Genomic DNA, 25,955 nt, shown 5'->3' with positions numbered 1-25,955 from the left:
ATGTGAGGCACTGGGACTTCTGGGAACACTTGCTTGGGAACAGAATTAAGCTGTGCTGCCCTATGAATTAATTTGTAATGTACTGAACAGGAATATGTCTCCTATCTGGGCATCCATGTGGAAATTTTTTCATCTGAAAACTCATTAAGGAAAAGTACCAAGTAATGAACTTATACTAAGAGAGTGACTTAGCTCTACTGTCAGCATTACTAATGCTCTCTTTTTGGCAATGCTTGACAGATAAGCTTAATACAGAGTGGAAGGCATTTTGTCTGTGGTTGGACATGTTGAAAATTTACCTGGACATGGATCACATAGTGAGGATTTTAGGAGCTAATAAAATAAGGAATCCTCCTTTGCTGACTGGAAACAAAGGAAGACTAACAGTGGGGAAGGACTACGAGCACAATATGGTAGTAATATAAAACTCTGCTTGACCGGAATAGCCAGTCACAATAGTCACAACTGGGTTGCCTAGTAGCTTGTGGAGAGTTCTTTCAAGTGGCATTTCCATTCAAATGCATTGGAAGGATAGGAGTGCAGTAATGTGAGGTTTAAATTGTACAAATTCAACCGATTTCTGTGTGAAAAGGAATAGTTAGGAGGGAAGAAGTTGTTTACAGAAGCAGCAAGGCGTAATTAGGAGGACATACGTGCCCTCAAAGTGAGCCTATTTACAGATCAGATTGAACCAAGACCCTCAGCCATTTCTGCTAGTTCATGCCAAAAGCATTGTCAGTGTTTCTTCACGTACAGTGCTTGGTAGTGAAGATGGATGCAATAACCTCACTTTTACAGAGTACCGCAAGAGACTCCAGGTTCCTGAAAATGAATGATGAACCTTCATTCCTCATCAGAACACTTGTCATCCTGTTCACAGAGCAAAAGTTCTGCAGATTTTAGGTGCTGGTTTGAACAGGTAATATGAAAAGATAAAAGTAAAATGAAATTGTTGGATTCAAGTCAGGAACCAAAGAAGCAGAAGAGCTCCAAAAGTCTCTGGAAGTAAATTGAATCATTTATAAGGTTAGATGAGTTAGTCAGAGGAGCAGTGGAATAAATAATACATGTAACTTTGACTTCGAGGATGTACATATTGACATTAACACAAGTTAGAGGATTCTCTCATTTGGCCAGCAGGCTTGTAAGTCTAGGGAAGGCTGTGTTTTGAGCTTTAACCCTGTATTCTAAGAGAGTCAGAGACCATCTCCAGGATCGGGGTATGAACAGGCTAAACAATTCTGCACGTTCTTAGTAAGGCATTTTTCTGGTGTAGGGGAAGCCATTCATATTAAGCACATAGCTTGATAAGCACACCATGTGATGAGTGAGCAACTGGCTCACACGTTGGATGCAAAGCATTACAATGAGTGAGATGACACAGGGTTGGTGATCTGTTGCTAGTGGGGTTTCACAGGGCTCCATCTTAGGCCCTATTCTCTTCAACATTTCACAAAGGACTTGGATACAGGACTGGAAGGGATATTGAGCAAGTTCACAGATATGACACAAAACTGGAAGGACCTCTTGACTCCCTTGAAGGCAGGAAGGCCCTGCAGAGAAATCTCAACAAATTGGAGAGCTGGACAATCACCATATAAAGTTCAGCAAGGGAAAAGTGCTGGATTCTGCACCTGGGATTGGGCAGCCCTGGATGTACAGACAGACTGGGGAATGAGGGGCTGGAGAGCAGTGCCAGAGAGGGACCTGGGGGTTCTGCTCACTGTGAGCTGAATGGGAGTCAGCAGTGCCCTGGCAGCCAGGAGGGCCAGCCCTGTCCCGGGGGGCATCAGGCACAGCGTGGCCAGCCGGGCAAGGGAGGGACTGTCCTGCTCTGCGGTGGCCTCACCTTATGTGAATATTATGTGCAGTTTTGGTCATTGCAATATAAGAAAAATCTGAGGCTGTTGGAAAGTGTCCAAAAGGGGGTAATGAAGATGGTGAAGGGCCTTGAGGAAAAGCTGTATGAGGGGTGTTTGAGGGCACTTGGTTGAGCCTGGAGGAGACTGAGGGGAGACCTCATTGCAGTTAGAACTTCCTTGTGAGGGGAAGAGGAGGAACTGATCTGTGTGGTGACTTGTGACAAGACCCGAGAGAATGGCAGGGAGGGGGGATGTGTCAGGGGAAGTTTAGGTTGGATATTAGAAAAAGCCTTCACTCAGAGCGAGAGTGAACCACCACCAACCCAACTCAGGTGGTTGGGCACTGGTATAGGCTCGTCAGGGAAATAGTCACAGCACCAAACCTGACAGAGTTCAAGAAGATTTGGACAAGGTTCTTGGGTAGCAGTGGGTCCCTTTCAGTTTAGTATTTTCTGTGAACCAGTGAAGTATGGCTTCTTTATTGCATGCTAGTCCAACTCAGAGACAGCTGCAGCAACTGCTGATCCTCAGTGTATTAGAGATTTTGATAGACTGTAGTGTTACAATGTTCCGTCAGTTATTCCATTCATGGTTATATGAGCAATTTAGTATTTAGCCAAAATATGTTTAATATGGCATAATATCCACAGAATAAGTAACACTGAAAACATGCCAGTGAAGAAAGTCTGGGGATTGTCTCCTTACTGTTCATTTTGAAATAATATATTTTAAATTCAATAATATTATAATGTGGTGTTTCAATGTCCTAAGACTTTCTGGCCTTGGACAGCTTAATGACATCCACATTGAGTCAAACTGTTTACCATTTAACATCCAGATACTTTGGTTATGAACACTGCTTTTCACAGCTGAGTGTCAGTGTTACCGCTTACTTGTGAGAACAGATGACATGGTATTTATTAATTTTGAGAATTACTGGAATAAAAAAGAACAACTATGCAACCAAAACCAACTTTTATCTGTTTGCAATGAGCTGCTTAGCTAAATATTAATGGGACCAGCCAAAAAACCTACATTGGAAAGTTTGTTTGCATTTTTAAGACTTAAAAAACGGGTGCTTTGGTAGCAGTACTTTTATGGCTGAGAAGGGCTTTTGAGGGTTAAGAGGACCTTTTGGGGGTAGAATTGTGTATGTGTCCTGTTTTATTCCCATACAATATGCTTATAACAAAGAAGTAGAACTAAGTGGAGTTTAATCAAAGTTCTTAGTTTTTTTAAATAATTATTTTACACAGAAGTTAAAAGGTGAAGAATAAGGTGTTTAGCTCTAGGGAAAAAGAAAGCAATTCTTATTTGCACCGAAGTCAGGTTTTATCTTGCTTTAACCAACAGAAGGTTAGAGACAAAGCAAAATAAACACAATTTTTTAAAAAAAGAAATCTTTATTTTTTGGCTCATATGTAATATTGGTTGCGTTGTTTGTGATAATAACAATTTCCTGCATGCATTTCACCAACACATTACAAGTCAAAAGCATTTGTAAAAGAAAGATTCTACATTTAATGTTAGCTTGTGTATGAAACACAAAATGTCCTGATGTCCTCGATTATACAAATGTGCCATTTTGTTCTTGGGAAATATTTTATTTGTACAAGCCTAGTGCACTGTGATTCAAAAAATAATAAGAGTAGACTATGTAAACAGACACTGCAAGATAGCAAGGATTTAATCAACTATGAGACTACCTTGGAACTTCTGATGCAAATAGTGCTAGAAATTTGCACATTCCCCTAATGTTTTCCTTGCTATGTCCTGTAACTATTTGGAAACAAGCTGGGTTCCAGATTTACACAATTTACTTCACATTGGAATATATGCAGATATATTATTAAAACAAGATAGTTTACAAATACTCACTTTTTTTCTCATAGTGTGATGATGCCAGTTTGGAATTACTGTGGTTAGAAAATAAGTCAAGTGAATGAGGAAAGAAATATAAGAAACAGTGATCTAAACTTGAAGACACTTTTCTTATATACGGATCTGTTGCCAAATAGTATTTCTTTACATTATTTATGTATGCTAACCACATTGTCAACAGGTTTAACAGTTTACAATATGGCCTGTACTGATTCTACACCATATAGCAGCCACTTCAAATTTAAAATGCAAAACTAAAAAAGCTCATAAATAGCTGCAAACTATTGCTTAATGATTTGAAAGAATGAGGTCTGGTTGGACAACTTGATTCACTTCATCACTGACACATGGCTTCCTATAGTGGAGACTGTGGACAGTGGAAGGAGCATGGTACAGCAGCAAAAGCATTGACATGCATCAGTGATACTCTCCTAACTATCTATGACACAGAATACAACATGTTCTGCTGAGCTCTTGCAAATTAACCATACTGTGGTACATATCTGATGCAATTCTATGTGGCAAAGCCATTAATTCTATGCTCAGATATGCACAACAGTATACTGTTAATATTTACATGGAAATCAGTATTTTATGGATTCACTGGATGTTGGAGATAATGAGAGAAGACAGTAATCAAAGAATAGCCCAGGGAAAAAAAAACAAAAAGAGAGAGCTGTTAAAAACAAAACAAAAGAACTCCCAGATATATTTTGGTGAAGCTATTTTTCCAGTGCAGAAACTGCACAATATTTTTTGAGCTGTAAATATTTTAACATAAACAAGATCTTGTTCATGTTTAATCATTCACATAATAAGTAATTGCAGATTCCTGTAAATTAGAGGAAACTCTCCAGGCACATTAATCTGGATGCACATAATCTGGATGCAGCCATACAAGTAGTTAGAATACTTCAAATTTAAGAGCAACCCTGAAACATGGAAGTTCTTAAAATCTTCAGCTTTGTGCAATGTCATATTTTTATTTATGTATAATTGACAAGTGCAGCATGTGTATGCAAATCACTCCTATCTGTACATTATAGAGAATCTGAGAGTAGAACTCCTGGTCCTCATAGCTCTTTCCCCAACAAAAAACCTATTACAAAAATAGTCACATATAATAGTAAACAACCTGTGAATTAAAAAATCATAAATACACTAATACAGTTTTTGTAAAAATATGACAAATGTGGCAGTTGCATTACAAACAGTGAAGAGAATTACTGTTCTACATGTTGTGGAAAGAAAGTATCCTTTTGCACTCATTTCATGCTCCGTCTTTTCTGCGGAGCCACCTTTTCCCTTATTCTTAGCAGTGTCAGCTGTAGTGAAAACAGTAACCTCTTGTCAAGTTTTTTACCTTGATTAACAGAGTCACAGTCTGATGATGGAGGTTCACTGTTCTGTTATAGGCACTGACCTTAATTATATATATAATGTATATATATGCACACACGCGCGCGCACGCACACACATATATATGTGTAAAAACTGTCAGTTTGGCATAAATCTCCTGCAGGAGTCCAGTTGATGATTCATTCTCAAAGACTGTAAACAAGTTATCCCATTAACAAAATTCTTAGATCATTATTTTTTATTTTCCCTGATGTCTTTACCTTTGTAGTTCTTTTCTGCTCTATCTTTTTCATATTTTTCTTTGTCTGGCTTTGTTACACTGTCATAAGAGGGTGGGGAGGTTGTAGAAGAACTCTCATCCGTCTTTTCTGGGGTGGAGTTCCCTTTTAGTTTTTCAATAATTATCTCTTTTATAATGTGTCCATCTCCTTCTTTGTTTTTATTTCTATTATATATACTAGACACCTGTTTAACTTTTACCCTTAAAAGGTGGCGTCTGTAAGCACGCTGAATGATGACAGCAGACACCTCCTCCTGCTTTCGTTTCAGTGTGGTTGTAATTGGTTCATAGGAGACTTTAGAAGGATTGGCTGCCATGAACCGATCTTCCATCTGTATTCTGAGGGCGTCCATCTCCCCGCTTTCCCCCAAGACACGCTTTGTGAAAGCAAACAAGATGTCAAGGCAGTGAATTCTGTCACCGCTCACCATGGGCAGATCCATTGCAATAAGCTGGACTTTGTTTGGTTTTGCTATGAGAAGAGGTGGATCTAAGGAAGCTGCAAAATCTGATAATTTACTATATTCTATAAATTGTGTTGCATCGGGATCAAACTTCTCCCAGACTTCATAGAACATCTCAAAGTCATCCTCACTCAAGGGTTCAGCGCTTTCTTCAGTAGCAACACTGAAGTTCTCCAAAATCACAGCGATGTACATGTTCACCACCACCAGAAAGGATATGATAATGTAGCTGACAAAGAAGAAAATCCCAACAGAAGGGTTGCCACAGTCACCTTTCACAGAGCTCCCCGGATGATCTTTATGAGGGTCACAGTCTGGCTCCCCACTGTTGAGGATTGGGGCGAGCAAACCGTCCCAGCCAGCGGACGTGGTGATCTGAAACAGGCAGATCATGCTGTTGCCAAACGTTTCAAAGTTGAACATGTCGTCAATCCCAACTTCCCTCTTGACATAGGCAAAGTTGGACATGCCAAATATGGCGTAGATGAACATGACCAGGAAGAGCAGCAGCCCAATGTTGAACAAAGCAGGAAGAGACATCATCAAAGCAAAAAGCAGCGTGCGGATCCCCTTGGCGCCTTTGATGAGGCGCAGGATTCGACCGATTCGGGCAAGACGGATGACTCTGAATAGTGTGGGAGATACAAAGTACTTCTCAATCATCTCAGCTAAGAACATACCTAGAAAAAAAGGTGAATAATTAAAATATTTTAAAATAATTACCTATAGAAAGATTTATTTACTGCTGTCTCCAGAATAATCAATGTAGGGATTCTATGTTATAGCAAAATTTATACGAGTTATTGCATGTTATTAAAAGCTCTTAATAAGGTGAAAGCGTCTTTCCTTACGTTGAAGTGCTATCCTAGAGAAGGTAAAAAAGGAAAATAAAGACTGCTTGTGGCAAGTAGGTAGTTCCTATCTAAGCTTTCAGTAATTCTTAAAATGGTTGGGGAAGGGATGTTTATGTCTTAGATATGGTTAATTCTTAAAGCTGAGCCTATAACCACTGTTTTTTATGAAGGATGATACTGGCTTCATTTTTCCAAGTCAGAGATTTCTTTAACAGATCTATGTTTTATCAGCACAGTCTTTCTCAGATGTGTCACTCATTGGCACCTTGGACAGTCACTGGCTTTTAACTGAAAACCTTAGCGAAAGCAAAAAAAAAATCTCACCCATTTCACATAATTTTCAGTTTTAGTACTGAAAGTTAGTCTGTGGTTAGTTTGCATATACCACTAAACATTCTTCTTTGTATTTGTACACATTAATCTAATGTGCCAAACAGTTCCATTATGTCTTTTGATGTAGAAAATGACAGTGAATCTAATGGGAGAGATAAAAATCTTATATTCAACATTGCATATATTGTATGGTAGATAGTATGACTATCTGAATCAACATATAAGTCATCTAGGAAAAAGGAAATTCTACAATCAGCATCAACATACTTGAAACAAATCTTTCCTATTTCTTCCACTAGTTCTTTCTTGAGAAGGAATTTCTCTTACCTACTATGGAGAGAATCACAACCACAAAATCAAAAATATTCCAGCCTATAGTGAAGTAGTAATGGCGAAGTGAAATCAATTTCAGGACAAATTCTCCAGTGAAAAGGACAATGAACACCAGGTTAATCCGGGATAAGATTGTTTCCATTTCTTTACTCTGATCATCTGTTTCTACCATCATTGTGACCATGTTAAGGCAGATGAGTATCATGATGCTGATGTCAAATACTTGTTTGGTTACAAAATCAAAGATCATGCCTTGGAATTTGTTCTGCAAACACAAAGATGGAATACAGTTTATATGGTGAAAATAATTATTGTTTAAAATGCCAAATAATAAAATGAGTCCCTTCAAGATTTAGGAGTCCAGAGCAAGACTCGTGCACAATACAGGCATTAATACAACCCCAACACATGCTGGTTTATATCTCATCCTGTTAGAGTGAATCAAGAAGTTCACCAGTGCTGGCTGAAGAAACAAGAAGGAAAACAGTGCAATAATAAGAGTAATAACAATGAAAATTAATATTATTTGGGTAAAATAGGTGGTGTAAATTGCCAGTGAGAGTACCAGCCGAATAGAAACTAATTTCTTATCTTTATTCTCAGATGGTTTTAGAATGCCTTTCTTCCTTAAACTAATTGTGCTTGGTGAGATCATTGGGCTGCTAAAGATACATGTCTCAAACACACTATGACTGTAATATCCTAGTTTTTCTTTAGTACTTAGCTCAATGTTTTTTGCCATATGTCTCTCTGTAGAAAGTCTATTTTTAACTACTTTGTGCATAAGGTGCAACAAGTATTTCATTTTTTCAAACAGTGTAGGAGTTCAGTAAATAACAAGAGTAGTGTCTTATCTTAGAGACAAATTTATCCTAGTCTATGCTTTACTCCCTAGGACATTCTTTATTCTCTTAAGATTTTCTGCATCTGTCCTTCCCTTTAGGTTACCAGAGCCCCTTTCTGTCTTCAGCAGCAAGGGCCAGTGCATCCCCATTTTCTACAAATTCTCTGTGAGGAGAAAAAACAGAAAATGAAGTTTATCCCTGGTAACAAGAACCAATAAATGATCCAGTCAATTGTGGTTTTCCAGGACGTAGGCAGGGAATTTTGAAATTTATCACAATTAACATTATTAAATGATTTTGTTCATACTTCAATATGTATGTTTTTCAACAGAATGTGAATGATCTAATCTTATGGATTCAAAAAGCGACAATTTCTACCTTTACAAGAAAATAAATGGGAAAATATTTTATTTCCTGACCTATGACCATATATTGTGGACAAGATCATATTCCCAAATAAGCATTTAATATTAGGGGTGTAAAAATCTAATCACTCATACCACTGGCCTCGGTATAGGTTTCTGTGGCTTTTTGGATCCCAGTTTTTTCATTGCATTGTAATATTTCTTCTGCTCTTCAGTCATAAATATATCCTGACCTCCAAAGTAAAGAAATAATATCAAAATTAATTACCATCATGTCCACACATAATACATTTAACTACAGTATATCTCTCTGTAATATAATATTAAAATTATATTTAATTTATATAAAAATGGAAGGGGTTTTTTTCAGATGTTTATAGTGTGGGTGTTCATATACCTTCCTAACACACAGGAAAAACCCATTATTGGTGCCTTGTCAGCTTGACAGTTGAGTTTTTCCAATGTCTTCATGCTCACTTTTGCTGAAATGTCTGAAAGCATTCTTGCTATACTGATGCTGTTCAATAACTTGCTGATTAGGATATGTTTAGTGAATTGGAACATGACTAGTGCCTTACACGTCCTATCTTCTGTTTAGAGTTTTAGGATTACAGCTAGGCAGGTCCAAAGGAGGCATAACTTTGAGCCTCAAGTTGTATTAGGAGAGTGTATTAGTATCTAATTTGTGGGTTTTAACAGCAAAAAAACCCCCCCACCTTCAATGTAAAATTAAGAAAAGTAATTCATGTCATGCCATAGCAAATTGAACCACCACTGGAACCTTGATGAACTCAAAACAGCCTTTGTTTGCAGATGCAAATGCTGCCAGTCAGATGTGCAACTGACTGACTGGCTTCCAGTATAAATAAATTGTGCTTATTGATGAATCTGCACTAAGTCAGATGGAAGCACAGTGTCAGCGTCACTGTCTGCTAAATTAGCTACCACGGCCTGAAGCATCACAAAATTGATAGTAACCCCAGACATGTTTATCACTCTAAGGAAGCTAAAGAATATTCAAACAAGGAAAAATTTCTGTAGCTCACAGCTTTCTTTTACCAAAGATTCTGTGTGGTATTATTGTTTTTTTAATTGGTGGTTTGAAAAAAACAAATAATATGAAACTGCTTTTTCACAGCACACAAAACTTTAGAATTACCCTGGCATTTGAAAACTAAAACCTGTGAGGCTTCAAAATATTTAAATGTGATTATTTGTATTTTTATATTTTAAAATCTTTAAAACTGAATTCTTTGCATTATCAATACAATTATTTTAAACATACTTGTCTGTCAAAAGTATACAGAAAGAAACCACTATTCCCTGTGTATCTTTGCTTTACTACTGATAAGAAATTATAGATTGTATTTGTGTCTAATGAATTAATCTCATTTCTCATAAAAGTGTTAGAAAAAAAAGCCCTTATGTGCACATGTTCACTTTTATCTATAAACCTATTCATTTGAGGTCTATTTGACTTACTCTTAACTTAGTGTTTAATCATTTTGCAGACCCATTTTTCATTGTATGAACACAATGCCATATTGTGTCTTGTGTCAAGAGTTTGTAAGAATAATTATAATTAATGTACCTTAATTTATCTTAATTCTTTAGAGTCAATTGAAAAAGAAATTATTTCATGCCAAATAATATTGCATCTAATCAAACCAATAATTCACTTTCATTTTCATTTTTTCATGTCTTCATTTTAACTGTTTACTCAATTTGCAAATTATTATGAGCCAACTTTTCACTTGTCAAAATGCTAAAAATGCAAAGTTCAGAATCACATCCACAGATTTTAGCACAGATTATTATTATTGAAAAGATACACTTTATTTAAGGTCTTGAAATGACTTTTGATTTTTATTAGCCTTACAGAAATAACTTATAAATTCATTATAGCTAGAAATTCATGCCAATATGGAAATATTTTAAATACTTATCTTCTTTTTTTGTTGGTTGAAGTTGTCTATAATAACACCAATGAAAAGGTTCAAGGTAAAAAATGATCCAAATATTATAAAGATGACAAAATAGAGATACATATACAAGTTGTCCTCATACTTTGGTTGATCTTTTACCTAAAAAATATAAAAAAGATTACTCTCCATGAGAATACTAGATGTAAAAAACAATACGTATAATTTAGAATTATGAATATTCCATCTCACATAGAAAAGCTATGAACAGCACTAATTTATTGAAAATATCCAACTCACCCATTCCAGTTAGTATCTGGAGAACTGGAAGCTGAGAGAATTATTGCTCATATGCAATTTTTAAGTAAATGTGCCCATAGATATGTTTGTGTATGTACATATATAAAAAGTTCCTCATATAGAAGAAAGAAGCAATATGGGATGCAGAACAGTCATTAATACTTAAAATTTCAATAGCAGAAATCTAAATATTTTATATTGTGATCAGTATATTATGCAACAGAATCTATAAATTTTACTATCGCCTAAATCTCCCTGGAACTCTTTTGGTCTTGCATGAGCACCCTTACATCCACCTAGGCACAGAGGCTTTCAATAAATTTCTGGTGAATATATGTTTTGTAAAATCCATCACACTGAGGAAGTTTCGAAGGAAGATTTTGTTATTGTCTCAGTTTTTCTGGATGCCACATCTCAGCATCTGCAACTCTACAGCACAACAAGCTTGAGTGTAGGAATGCTAAAGATAATGAAACAGGACATTTTACTATGGGAGACAATATCATTAACATGACTATTTGTGTAAGTTAAGCAGAGTCATAGTTTTGTAGCCAAAATAAAATTCTAATCCCCAGAAAGCTTAACAGGTGATCTTCAACATTAAAATCTAATTGCACTTAAATATCTAGATAAAACTGGTGCTCAATCTAAAGAAACAACGAAATGCACAGTTACAAATTATAAAACCTGATTAATGTATTCCATATTTAATAACTGCATCATATAATCTTAAATTAATTCATAATTACCAAAAGAATTTGTCACAAATATTTCTTTGTTCTATTACATTAACATTGTCTTTAAAAAAAATCCAGTTAAGCTAATTTAGCTTTTTTGTCTAAACAGAAGGAAGTGGGATTAATTCTTTCCAGTAAAATTTTTGAGACTGAAAAATATATGTATTGATGCTGATGATAATTCTTTGTTGTCTGTACAGCTGTTGGTGTGTGTGTGTGTGGCTGTTCTAGTGTGTGTAGCTGCTTAAATTCTATACTCTTTATCAGAAGATAATCAACAGATGAGCTTTGAGTTTTGTAAGATTTACACTTACGTCTCGTGAATCAACAGCAGCATACATAATATCCATCCATCCTTTGAAAGTAGCCTACAAGTAAAATAAAGTTGTTAATCTTCCCTATAAAAATTCATAATACATTATTTATTTATTTATCTGGACCTCCACTTCTAATAAAATAATTTCTAAATTTCTAAACCATACTTGACAACAGAGGCGTCATAAATGTTTTTTGTAGTAAATATTACTATGTAATAATAGGAAGTATAGTATTACTAGGTTTTTTGCGTATTTTCTTTTTAGTTATACACATAACGTTAAAAACCAGACTCTGAAGATCCCAATAAGTCAACAGTATTTTTGGACTTGCAGATGTTTACTTTGCAGATGAAGAATGACACATTTAGGTGGACATTAATTCTGGAGCTATTTAGGTAGGATCTACTAGAGTCACTCATGGGCACAGCCATTTTATTAAGTTTACAACATGAATTGATGGAATCAGTAATATAACTTCTGGACAGATGTGGGAACTGACAGTGGTCAGATTTTGGGCTTCAGGCACTGGCTATAATTTGTGTGAAAGACAAGTGTGCAGCTCTCTCGTTCTGGCCTGGAAAGATCCTAAGGAGGAATCCAAACAATCCCTGGGAGGTGAAAAACCGTTAGCAGGTGGTGTTTTTCTAACTTGTTTACGGGCAAAGATGTTTACAAAGAGGTGTAGGCTCTAAATGACCAATCACATTCATTGTACCGAAGTACTGTATAAAAAGAAGGTTTTAAAGAATAAAGGTTGCTCTCACTTGCAGTGAGCCTGAGAGTCCATGTCATTATTATCATGCTGTCCTTAAAACAATAACAGCAGACAGAAAGCAACATTCAAACTGACCTGGTATTTTTAGAAATATTTTAATCCTACAGAGTTAAAAGGAATAGACTGGTCAAAGTAAAAATATACGTTGGTTCCTGAAGACCAAAAAGAGAAAGAGATATGATTGACATCTGTAAAAATTTGGCTGAGTTCCTATAGAGACGTTTTTCAAGTAAAGAGTAAAAAAAATCTGCCATTATTGCTCTAAAGTTGATTTTAATGGATGCAGGATGTCCATTTTCTAAGAAACACCAAAGTTGGTGTGACATGCTAGTTGAAAGTGTGAGTGTGCAACCACTACCCAGGGTTTCCAAGCTTATTCACAATAAAGAAAAAAGAGCTAAAAAGCCTGTGAAATGAACAAAGAGCATCACTCCTGAGGAGGTTCAGGAGAGGAATCATCCCAAAGAGTATATTTCCATCTGTGCTTGCCAGAAGTAGCTTTGGTACTTTGGTACAGCTGCCAGTTTCCACAGCAGAAGACTTGCACTCTGGAAGTGTTCATATCCTGGATCTTGGAGTGCAATACCAGTTACTAAGAAGGTGTGCTTCAAGCCAAGCTTCTCAGATCTTTCTGGCTCAGTTGGCAATTGCCAGCCATTTGATGCACGTTGCATAGCAATATTAGGAAAGCACCAGAGTTAGATAAGAGCAATAAATACAGAAGGGTGTAGGGGAAATCTTAATGGAGGCAATCAAATGAAGATGTGACACAAAACATGCTCAAAGATCCCTTAATCTCTGTGAGGAAAGTAAAGGTCAAAAGGAATATTTGAAAAGGAAAATTATGATAAAACAGAACCAAAAAAAAAAAAAAGAAGAATGAAAGGTTCACAGTAGTGAAGTAGATATTGAAGACCTAGACTGTCTGGATGTGTGACACAGATGACATTCATACACAGCTTCAAGAGAAGCAGTTTTCCTTACATATCTTCAGAGGCACTTGTAGCAATGAGATCTGAAGCCAGAGAATCAGAGTCACCATACAGAACTACTACTCAGCATGTAAGAGTCACATTGCCTTCACAGGCAAAACATTTTAATGTAGGTAGTTAATTTTGGAATTAAGATCACCTAGAGATACTGACCTGCTCTGAGCTAGAAGGGACAAGCATATAATTCTTAGATAACTTTGAATATCAGAGCTGTAAAAATATTGTCATTCAGTGAGGCTGTATGTTGAGTTATAGACAAGTGATTGTAGAGAGTTCAATCATCTAAATGTAATTATGTGCTTTCTTGCTTGTGTTTTGGATCAGATCCCAGCTATCAGAAGCTCCATTCTAAGCAAGGGACGTATAAAGAGGTAAGGTCTTTATTTCTTTGACACAAATAAAATATGCTCAGTACCTAGAATAAAGGCAGTTCTGAACACAGTGCATAAGACAAGGAATTGAAGGAGAAAGGCAATTTACAGATTTTGTATATGTAGCCGTAATTCATGGAATGAATATGCTATGCAATAATATCCAATACTTTACAAGGATAATACTATAAGTAACATAATACTTATTTAGTATACTATAATGACTCTTTAATAAGCATTAAGGAATATGATCGTTCTATACTGCCACTAAAGAGACTCTTTTATTTTCTACACTTACTATTTTACATTATTATTATCATCATCATCCTGAGGCTGTATTCTCTATTCCTGGAAAGGAAAATTACTCTATCATTAACAAAAAAATATTACAACAAACAATGTAATAGAGTTGTGTGAGCTGTACATAATTGCTATGAAGAAATTATTCCACTACTTAACAGTTTTAACTTGCCGATTTGTCCCATATATCTTTTAAAAGAGCAAAAAGAAAATGTATACATTTACTTACTACTTGAAGCAGAGCAAGATATCCAGCTCCTACATTATCGAAGTTTACTTTCACATTCTTCCATCGAGCACTTTGATTGCTTTTTATGAGTTCCACACACTGAGTATAATTGTTGACATCACTGATATCAAACATCTCACCAGTTGTGGTGTTGACACAGTGATAGAATTTCCCAGCAAAAAGATTTACTCCCATGATGCTGAAGATTAGCCAGAATATAAGACATACCAGCAATACATTCATGATAGATGGGATTGCTCCTACAAGGGCATTTACAACCACCTAGTGTACAAATTAGACAAAATAGCAACTTAGCTTATGAAAAGAAAATGAAAAATACTTTAAAATACTTTAAAATACTTTAAAAATGTCAAAACAGTATTATTATGGGATGGAGAGTTAAAATAGTACAATAAAATTTGTGGGGGAATTGTAATTAAGGTTTCATGAAATGCCAATGAGATTACAAAAAGCACGAAATAAAATGAGATGGAAACAAAGACTGCAAAAATCTGAAAACAAAATCAAAAAGCAAAAGAAAACCTGTTAGTAGCAAGATGGATTCTTAGAAATTGTGTGCTCTAGAGAAAAAGAGAGAAATAAATGTTAAATTTCAGCAATATAAATTAAAATATATAAATAGAAAATAAACCAGAAAAAGCTCAAAAAAATGATGATGTGGAAGACTGAATAAAAATGTCTGCAAGTAAAACTATCATTACTAATGATTTTATTCTTAGAAATGCTATGTATATATTGGCATCAGTGTATTTTAGTATCCACATAGAATGCAACATAATTAAGGATATCTTATTTAGTCTTTATTAACAGCATCTGCTCTAAGTCTTGGTTTGTAAATTGCCTGGGTCAGTATAGTTGCTCTTACACTTATCCTTCTTTTTCTTTTTAATTGGTTGCATTTAATTCCCTTAAGCTACTGTGTATGGGCAAGTGGTAGTAAAAGACTAGATGAAATCCTTGGACAAAAGTTTTCTCCTAGTTATTGTGATTCAACTAAAAGAAAGCTGCAGATATTCAAAAAATAATATATTTATCAAAAAATAATTCAAGCAAATCAATAGAGACTGCAGTTGTCTTTTGTGTATGGTTTTGAAAAAGGTAGTTGTTTTTATTTCATGGGGTTGACCACAAACAGTCTAGCTTCAATAGAAGTTTTGCTCATTTATAAGACAGGCACTTAACGTGCTGTTTGGATTGCAAGTCATGTAAAACATAGATGTGACGGTGATGTGCACAGGACCCTCTTCCCTACTCTGGCAGGCATTGCCACCTCTAGGATATTGGCAGCCTTGCCCAGACAGGAACCACATTATTTATTTGGCAAATGAAGACCTATGACTGAACTACAAATATATATTGCAGCAGAGGTATTTTGAGATGAAAGATTAAAAGGAGATTTCTCAATAACATTTCCTTGTTAATTTTTTATGTGTCATTTTTTTCAGTAACATAGTCTGCTACAGTTTATAATAGGGTTTTTTGGAAATTTTAACAGCCAGGGGGCTGGGAAAACTATGCAGCAGTGACCAGCAAATTTAATGAGCTCAAAGTCCACCTTCCAAATGCAAGGTGTATATAGGTCTTGTTTGTAAGGACATGTTGAAAGGCCTTTTTTCACACATTTTTGCATGACTTCCCTTTTTGGAGTTTTTGAAGAAAGCGTGAGTGTAACCATAAATACATTAATTTTTGTATGCATACATTTGTTCAGACTCATTCATTTTATCTCACCCTCATTCCTTCAAATCGTGACAAGGCTCTTAAAGGTCTTAAAGCTCTTAATGTCCGTAGCGATTTAATGGCACCAAGTTCAGAATAGCCCAGAGCATTGGCTATTAAACTAACCAATGAAACCTATGAAATACAGAAAGAAAATATTTTAAAAATAGTTCTACTCTGTTTATTTAAAAAGAATACAAATTCAAGCAACAAATCAACAGCAACAAGTTGTAGAATGCTACCATTTTCATACTTGCTGGAAAGGAAAGAGGTCTCATAAAAGCAAGGTTGAAAAAGGAATATATGCTATTGAATACCTATCTGTTATGGTTGGATAGAGTTTAACAGCCATATGGAAGCATACTGTTGGTGAAGGAAAAATTTTCAGGAATAAGGAAATACAAAATAGCCTTATTTTCTATAACTTCATTAAGGTTCAACCTTCCAAACAGTTTAAAATTTTGAATACATTAAATTATTTTATTAATTTTTGTCAGTATTGTGAATATCTATAAATACTAATGATGTACTAAATATAATAGTAGCTAATTAAAAATATTTGTTATAAACATTACTTCAAAGTGAAACCGTTCGTAGCAAGAATAATCAGGATATCTCTGAAATACTTATTTAATGAGGTGGTATTTTCTCACTTGCCTGGCAAGTCTCTGGGTTTTTTTAAAAACTTCTATGTATAGGAAAATATTGGGGGATAGATATTAACAGCTGCTTACCTTATAGCAGTAAGAGCTTTATTATCTACAACAGTATTAAGCTCCTGATGCATGTTATTGGGATTTTGTTATAAGACAATCCACTTAAGTAAGGAGCAATTAATTTGCTTCTCAAATGGAACTGAACTTTAGACAGTGCTAATATGAAAGGAATTAATTTTCTTCAAGCAGTTTTGGAGACAGGAGTGGGGAAAAATCCTACCTTACTCATATTTTATTCATTTCTACTAGCAAAAGCATAGATGACATGTAAATGAACATTGGCATATTTTGTTCCTTAAGAAAATCCTTCAAATATTCATTTCTGTGCCTCAGTTTAAAGAACTCTTCAAAGACTGTACAGAAATAGGCATTCACTGATAATGGTGGTAAGATTTTGCCCACTATATGAAAAGTTGGTTTCCTATGTTACTTATATCCATAAAGAACAATTAGGTGACTCACAATCACAGGACGTACAAGATCATAGCTAAAAAGGACAGTCCAAGAGCAGATACAAATCAATTATTCATTGCTATGTTGCTATGTGTATTATCTAACAAAAAATAGTGTTTCAGTGAATTCATATTGCTGGACATTTCAACTGGATTTCATGTCAGAATGTAATTCTTTTATCAAAGGAAAGGATTATTTTATTGCTCTAATGGATAAAAAGAACATGCTGTGATCTATAAGCATATTAAGAAGAAAATCTTACTGATTTTCTTAGTCTGTAACCAAAGTCTGTTCACTTATAAGAGATAACATTATTTTTCAGCCATTGTATTAACTATTGACATTATTAATAATTATCATTAAAACAATTTATTTTTCCTGTGACACTGCAGTGAGAGAGATCATTTTTATCCTTAGCTACTCATAATATGTTCCAGAGATAACAAGACATGGAATTTTCTGTATTTTTAATAAAATATTCATTTATTCACTCAAACCAACAGGATACCAGGCATAACAATACACCTTAGTGCAAAGACAGCACACTTTATGAATAAAAAATAAACAATGAAACAAATATTTTAAAAATATCTCTCTTAGTGGGAGAATGAGGTGTCCTGTGAAATTGAACTCACATTAATGGCTCCTTTGTTTTATACTTTTCTCCTCAAATTTGCACTGTGCCTTACCTATCTTTCACAAACAAGATCCCTTCCAAACTGTTAGGTAGCAGCAGCTCCTGAAAGCCTTCAGTGACACTGTGTGTATTGGCAGTTCTTAGGCTCAGACTGTAAAATTCTTCAATCTTGTTTGTGCTCCTTATTTTACATTATTGTCAGCTTTCTTAGGAAGATGATGGTGCTCTTCCACCATAAATGTGAAGTTTTTTTCTCAGAGAAACTTTATCTATTGGAAACAATGTGTTTTCCTCTGGACAGTTCACATGGGATGCAAAGTTTTGCTTGGAATTCTATTGCATATTGAGCTGTTCTGCACTTCTCTGGTGATCTCAGTCTTGTTAACTTGGTCTTCTCTTATCTGTTTCACCTGTTTTGCTGCTAGTATGTGAGAAGGTAAATGTCTCTGTACACTGATAAATAGATAATGCATGCAAATGCAGTAATTTTAAGAAATGAAAATGAACTCAAAATGGTAGAAAGATATGTTTCCTAAAATTAAAGGATTGTATGTCCTCACTTGTGTTTTTCTTCTAATATAGACTATCTGTTGCAAAAAAAAAACCCCAAAACCAAAAACATTTAGAAGCCTAGCAGTGACAGCCCTGCTCAAGATCTTTGGTCAGGCCATACAGTAGGATGTCATGACAGTCTTAAACTGAGGTAGGCAGATGTACCAAGAGTCATCTTTCACAGTTGTGACAGAGCTGAAAATCACCATTTCTTAGTGTAATTATCAAAATCTAATTTAGTCACAATCAGTAAGAGCAACTATGGCTACTTATCTGAATGGCAGACTCATGCATGTGAGATATTAAAGGTCAAAGCCCGAAAGGGCTGTCTATGTTTACTCTTAAATAATTTTAGAGAATGGAATTAAACAATCTGATTAACTTTAGTCACTTCTAATGAAGAAGGACACACTGATGTTCTCACTGGCAGAATGCCACTGAATCACATCCATTTAAGCTGCCAGTTAAAGGAGTGCAGAGTCTGCTTTTTTATAGGAAGATAACATGACCTCACGTTTCTTTCAAGTGCTGGTGGTGCTAAAGAAATCGCTGAGTTAGCCTTAAACACAGTAAGGCATTTTTTTACATCTTTCTAGAACATTGAAAAAAATTATTCAAAAGTAAAATGTTCCAGTCTTATGTATTCATGTTTTTGTTTATAAAATTACAAGCTATGGTAAAAAGCAACATAAGCTGCTTTACTTAAAATGATGTATTTTAAGTTTGCAAGCCTGGTCAGATAACAGCATCTCTGAGGCTAAGCTAGGAAATCATAGAGTATGGCTTAGAATAATCTGGTTAGGTTTAAGATACAAAAAGAATAATTAAAACAACTTGTAGTTTATCAAAAAAAAAAAAAAAATCAGTTTTAACACAATCCTGTAAGAGTGCACCTCTTTACTTCATTAACATCCTCTTAGGAAAATCATTCACACTGCTTCATTCTAGTGTAGATTTTCAGGACAGAGCTAGTGATTACCTGTATAACAAAACTAACTTGGGCAGGTTAGAAAAAAAAAGAAGATAATCCATTTTGAATTATGGGCCAATCTAGCTAGAAGGGTTTTTTTTCTGTGGGACTTACAAATATGATATATTTCTATATATCATATACATATGGAGTAAGTATTTATGAGACCAGAATTTATGCAAATATCTCAAGAAATATGGTAGCAAGGGCAGAAATTACTATAAATGCACAATTGCCCTGAGATGCCATCTCTCAGTTCCACACTGAGGACATGTATTGCCAATGAACTGGGTCAGATAATGTGTGAGGCAAGAGACCAAAATATTCTGGGAGCAAAACCAGCTTTGATCCCTTCTGACAACGTAAGCAAGGCCTTTGCACAGAAGTGTATCACAGCTGGGAAGGCAGCCAAGAAGCCTTGTATTCTCCTCTATCATAAACCCTGCCAAGTCATAGCTGATTTAGCTATTGCAGATTGTCAGTCCATTAAAACCAATTATTTTTTAGATCAAATAGCCACTGTATTTCTCTTTTTTACTAGAAATTATTACAAGCTGGTTTTCAGTGACAGAGTTCTGAGAACTTAGATGAAATCTGGAGCAAATTAATTGTTTCATTTGAAAAGCTGCAGTGTTCGAAGAAGAAACTTGAACAATGAACTGTCTTATTTTCTAAAGAATAAGGTAGCATGGTCAGAGTCCATTAATGATAGCATGCTTAAAAAGTAGGTTTTTTCCTCATAAAATCTCAAGCTTGATACATCCTTTTTATGAAAATAGTAACCGTGAAGAATGGCCAAACTGATAGGCAGCCAAACTTTTCCTTTTGGCATATGAATGGACTTTAAATAACACCTCCAAATCACTACATGCCATTACTAATGCAGTACAACTGTAAAATGGGAATTACGTTTGCACAGTTATAATATTAATCTAGTACTAATGAATTCTACAACACAGAAACTTTGCTATGGGGAATTTTACAATATTAATTTGTACTTACATCAACAATCAGGAAGTCCAGCCAGCACCAGGCATTAGTAAAGTATATTTGAAAACCATACGCTACCCATTTTAAAAGCATTTCCAAAATGAAAATATACGTAAAAACTTTGTCAGCATATTCCAGCATGGTCTTGATAGTTTTCCGTTGTTCAATATATATATCTTCAAAAGCCTATAAAAATATATCCAGGTATTACCATTGTTTCAAAGAAAATTTTTAAAAAATTAAGGAATAAAGAATAAAAAAATTAGAGCAGTGCTAGTATTTCCCCTTGTTCTTCTTCATTTTCTTGTTTATATGTTTTCCATCTTTAACAATACTACTAATTGAAAAAATGGGAGACTTGTCTGGAGTTGAAAAAAAAAATTTAAAAAAATTTCTATTTCACTAATAAATGAAGAAAGAAACTCACAGCATAATTTTTTTATCCTCTATGATATTAGAAAACTTTGACATAGACATAAACCCCCCTTTTCTTATATATCTGTTCCAGATATTTATACTGCTTTCTAAAAAGCAGTTAGATTAAACTTACATCCAAAAAATCAAATTTAAAAAGCAATGTATTTTCTAGAATGTACAAGTATGCACATTGATACTGCAGCAAATGTTCAGCTTGAGTAAAGCTGCAAAGGTGGGTAATGCAAATGTTTTTGGATAGTGGTTGTTATGTTCAATTTGCTGCTGCATTCTTGCATATTTCCTGTCTTCAAAAGAGGAATAGAATGAAGTAATTATTTCATCTTTTAGTATGGGATTTCATGAGCAAAATTCAAAAAGTGGATCAGCCTAGGAGGAACTAAAGACTTAAACACATATATTTAGCTATATATTCACAGTTAACAATAGTCCTTTATGCTCAAATCTCTTGACAAACGTGCTGAAAATGGTCAAGCAATTTAAACTTTGAGTAGCTACCCTATCTTGAAGAAAATGGCACCATTTTAAAGCAGCAAGACAAAAGTATGAATAAAAAAGTGCATATGAAATGTATCAAACTTTTTAAAGTTTGGGTCAAGTTTCATTCCATCCTGGAATGATGAAATGCAGGGAGTTATACAGCTCCAAGCAAAGCAAGTCTTTTGAAGCAAATTTGTTTTTTGCTGTTGCTCCTAAGATATATCAAAATAGTTCACCATCTGCAAATTTTGTTCTACTTACTAGTGCTCCGCTGCTGAGGAGAATCATGAATACAATGAAAGTCTCAAACCAGTTGTGTTCAACTATGCTGTAGCAGGTTTTTCTAAGATTCCACCAAGTTTTTCCTTTGCCATCTTCTATACTTACTTGACAACATGGAAATTTCTGCACACAGCCTGCATTAGATTAAGAGATGTTAGTATCCAAAACCCAATCACTTCAAAGTCAATATTTACTGTGGTATATATTATCAGCGGCTTTTACTAATTTTACAAGATTTTTTGAGTAATCACTGGAATGCTGAATAGGCTATCACATCACACAGGATGATGAGTATCTGAATTAAGAAAACTAAACTGGAGAGAAACTAGACAATAGTTTACTTAATTATGAAAGAAGTCAATTCAGAAAACATTGGTATTTTTGACTGTTGGAATGTAACTGTTCTATTTGTTGATGGAGTCACACAAAAATTTATTTCTTCCAAATTTCAAGGGCCCTTTCAAATAGCTGAAAAGCATTTTACCAATAGAAAAATTAAGGAAGTTTATTAATTACAAGTTGTATGCAGCTCATATCATATAAATATGATACGAAGTTACTTAAAGCCTATGGAAACCTCGTTTTTTCATCAGATTTCCAGTGTTCTGGGCTGAAAATATTTTCTTTTGATTTTTGAGTACATGAAGGTACACCATATTTGAAACCCTCAAGAACCTAAATATGCCTAGTAACAATGTCATTTTTGTAATAAATGTCTTAAGTCAACAGTTATTCTACAACCTTCAGTAAAACAGGCTTCTGGTTCAAGAGCTTCTTCACTTTCAATTTCTGCTTGCTCGCCCTCCCCAGGAGGAGCAATATCAACAGTGCTGCCTTCTGATGAGCTTGATGCATTTAGTTTCTGTAAGTAAAGTTCCACAGAACAATTTTTTCTCATTAGATACATATTCTGTAAAAAATGGTGCTGAATCAAATCATGCCAGTCTAACTTTTAAAGAATGACAACTTTATAAATATGCATCATTAAAAGTAAAACCACAGTAATGACATGTAAATTTTACAGTTCTGTTTCCCAGTTTATCTTCTCATAGGGAACAATTACATATGATTGGGCTACTAACCTGATCCATATATATGACTGGAGAAGTATTCTGAGTAGTATTTATACCGGAGAGCTTGCATGCACCACACTCTCAAGTTATTTCAGTTTCTTTATTATTATGCTGGATTACATTGAAAGTGTGTCTTAGTTTTCCTATCAAAATGAACTAACACAAATCTACACATGTATATTCTTGTCCACTGCAAATGGTACTTTCAAAAAAAGACGCTATATCTGGATTAAAAATTTGTAAATTTAACGGCATTTAATGGCAAATTTCTGCACAATTTAACTTTTGCAGAAAGCACAAATTACCAGAGCTGAAACATCTTCTTTGCATTCTGTTCTCCTGGCTTATAGAGAGACCTTCTGATGTACTTTCCATCCCAAATTTTTCTATCATTCTACTGCTTTTTTGTACAGTGGAATACTATAATCCTTACTACAGTAAAAACACTTCTAGGTCTGAAAACAGCAAAAACTGGAGAGTGACAGAAAATAGCTCAAATTAAGAAAAATTTTACCCAGTACGTTAAAAATGTGATCAGGTCATACAGTTGATAACTCACACAAGACTGCCCATAATTTTGCCCTTTTAAGAAAACATACTTTGAAAGGAATATCCTGCTAAAGGTGCAAACAACAAATGTAATAGTCAGACATAGTGTTTGTAACTTGTTTTCAGTTGACAGTACTGTTGTACTGTTGTAATTTTTTCCTCCAAAATACTTTCTCTTTTACTGTGAAATAAGGCTTGTAATCAGAAAGCAACATTACAGAAATCATGGCAATGAAATTATTCTGATTTATCACACATAGGAGTTTGAGGAATTGCATTTTTGTACATAAAAGTTTCACAAGGGATGAAGAATACACCACTCACTTAAATACTTTAAATTGTACAGGTACTGATGTAACAAAAGGGCATTCCAGCACTGAGCAGATTTGTGCTTTTAGCTAAGCAGAACTGATCATGTCTTTTGATTTTTGGAGGAAGGTCATGTTTAGAAAGTATGAAGACCTTTCTATACAATTTTGTTGAGAGAGTGCTTAATAACTACTTTTCACATTTAGTTTTCAAGATAGATTTTTGGAATAGAAAAAAACCCTACTGTTCAGATTTTTGCAACAAATAATAAATAGTAACTTGTTTCTTGAAAGAGGCACTTCCATGTATTGTCGTCTTCTTCAGAGACACTGCTGAAAATTAAAACTAGTTATTTAACTCTTCAGTTGAAACCCAGTCTCTTCAGGAAAATGTGTTGGCAGTGAAGGGCTTTTTCTGCCAGAAATGAAGTGGCACATATATCTTAATAGAGCTTTGTAAGGAACAATTTCCTCATATTTAACTTTTATATCATATGAATGAAATTTTAAACAAAAATCATGTTGAATGATGGATTATTTCAGTCATAATTTTCAAGGAGCTGCCTTTTGTACACACAACATGTAGTCAATATAGGGTCTCTCAGACCTCAGGTCCCATGGTTGTTACTGCATTGTGACAAAAATATCGTGTTTCACTTCTCATACTTCATCTATGATTTCCAAAACTTATATATGTAAAATAGTTACAGCCATGTTGCCTCTAAATGGAAAAATTTTATTACTGGTCATGTAAATCTGTGAGTCTGAGATAAAATACTGTGTATCTCATTGAGAGACTATTTTAAATTTCACTTTCTCTGTTACATTTACAACCAAAATACCCAGTAATGTACACTATATTAAATATTATTAGCACACCACCTTATTATCCACATATAAGGCTGTCTCTCTTTTAAAAATAATACTTGTGATTTAACTCTCTTATTATATATCATTGAAATACCAAGAAATAAGAAACCTTCCAATGAAATGATAGGCAGTTTCTTCATTAAATAAAACCCAAATATTGTAAAAATGATTTTCTGTCACATTCAACTTAGGAAAAGTAAAACTAATTCATCGCCTAATCTATCATTATTAAATAAATTACTGACTTAATAGTAGCAAGATAAAGGTTCATGGTAAGCATCCATTATAAACCTGAGCGCAAATTAAAAGGCAATAAAAATTTTAACTGCATCTTCCTGTGTAAACTCTGCTGCAGATAGTTCTGTCAGCATAGTTGCTAAAAGCCAAGTGACAGAAGTGCAATTTATAAGCAGTACAAACAAAAACTACTGTAATTCTTTTCAGTAATTTTCACACAAAGCATTCTCTTCATTATCTTTCATATAATCTTGAACAACTGCATTATTAAGAGAAAAACCTCATTACTTAATAAAACTCCTCTTCTTTGCTTCAAGACCCTAAATCAGGAAAGAACCAATACATTTTAAATAAGGTGACATTAATGATATTCTTTATAGCAATAAAGCTAATAAAACTAATAGAAAGCTCGAGATACACAATGGATTAGCACAATCTTCTTATCAGCTCATAAATGTGATTATCAACCTCTAGAAGACACCATGCCCTGTAAATATTTATTTGCATCTTCAATGATATCACATTTTCCTCTGTGAGGAAACATTTGAAAGCAATTGCTTATGATGCAGCATTCTCAAGGCCTGAATCAGCAAAACAACATGCTTGACTAGAGCAGAAGCCTGAGCAATACTGTGGAAATCACACACAAAAATAAAAGAAACAATCACACTACCTCAGTGGGATTATATTTTTCTGAAAACAGTATCATAAATATATTGTGTAGGACAGAAAAGAAAAAATGCTTCATCACCCACCCAAATACTTGGTTAATGTATGTATAATCAGCCTCCATAATGTTCTTTCAGAGCAGTGCATCTCTTATCAACAGCTTCGATCATTAAAACAAGCTTTGACCAACAGCGTGTTAATGTGCCCGTTTACAAGGAAATGCATTCACTTAAGACCCGGTCTTGCTCTCATTTGATTCTATTCTAGATTTCAATAAGAGCAAGAGCAGGCTGCTGAAGTTTTAAGCTTTACAAACGGCTTCATGATTCAAGTGACAATAAAATAAAAGGATTCAGCCATTACAAATTGCCTTTAGTAATTCAGCCATGTGTTTTTATCCTTTCAGTCTTGAAAGCTGCACTGTAATTGAGAGAAAAAATAGAAAATAATAGACATTGATGATTCCAAAGTGATT

At 34.6% G+C, this 25,955-nt stretch overlaps 1 protein-coding gene across 15 annotated transcripts in view; it reads right to left on the bottom strand.

Moving 5' to 3' along the window:
• Window positions 1-5,333: 5,333 nt before the first annotated feature.
• LOC134552188 (sodium channel protein type 2 subunit alpha-like) overlaps window positions 5,334-25,955 on the bottom strand; it is a 50,569-nt gene continuing 29,947 nt past the window's right edge. For 13 of the 15 annotated variants that reach the window (XM_063400618.1, XM_063400616.1, XM_063400620.1 and 10 more), the window contains 10 exons: window positions 22,516-22,636; window positions 21,754-21,908; window positions 20,590-20,763; window positions 16,272-16,394; window positions 14,520-14,801; window positions 11,850-11,903; window positions 10,523-10,660; window positions 8,712-8,816; window positions 7,361-7,631; window positions 5,334-6,526 (listed from right to left, as the gene is read on the bottom strand). In XM_063400618.1, the coding sequence (XP_063256688.1) occupies window positions 5,334-6,526; window positions 7,361-7,631; window positions 8,712-8,816; window positions 10,523-10,660; window positions 11,850-11,903; window positions 14,520-14,801; window positions 16,272-16,394; window positions 20,590-20,763; window positions 21,754-21,908; window positions 22,516-22,636 (2,616 nt within the window). The remainder of the gene's footprint in view (window positions 6,527-7,360; window positions 7,632-8,711; window positions 8,817-10,522; window positions 10,661-11,849; window positions 11,904-14,519; window positions 14,802-16,271; window positions 16,395-20,589; window positions 20,764-21,753; window positions 21,909-22,515; window positions 22,637-25,955) is intronic. The other 2 variants (XM_063400626.1, XM_063400625.1) reach the window with 1 other exon arrangement.

This window comes from Prinia subflava, chromosome 6 (genome assembly GCF_021018805.1).
Source record: "Prinia subflava isolate CZ2003 ecotype Zambia chromosome 6, Cam_Psub_1.2, whole genome shotgun sequence".
NCBI lineage: Eukaryota > Metazoa > Chordata > Aves > Passeriformes > Cisticolidae > Prinia > Prinia subflava.
This window is presented reverse-complemented; position numbering and strand designations above follow the sequence as displayed.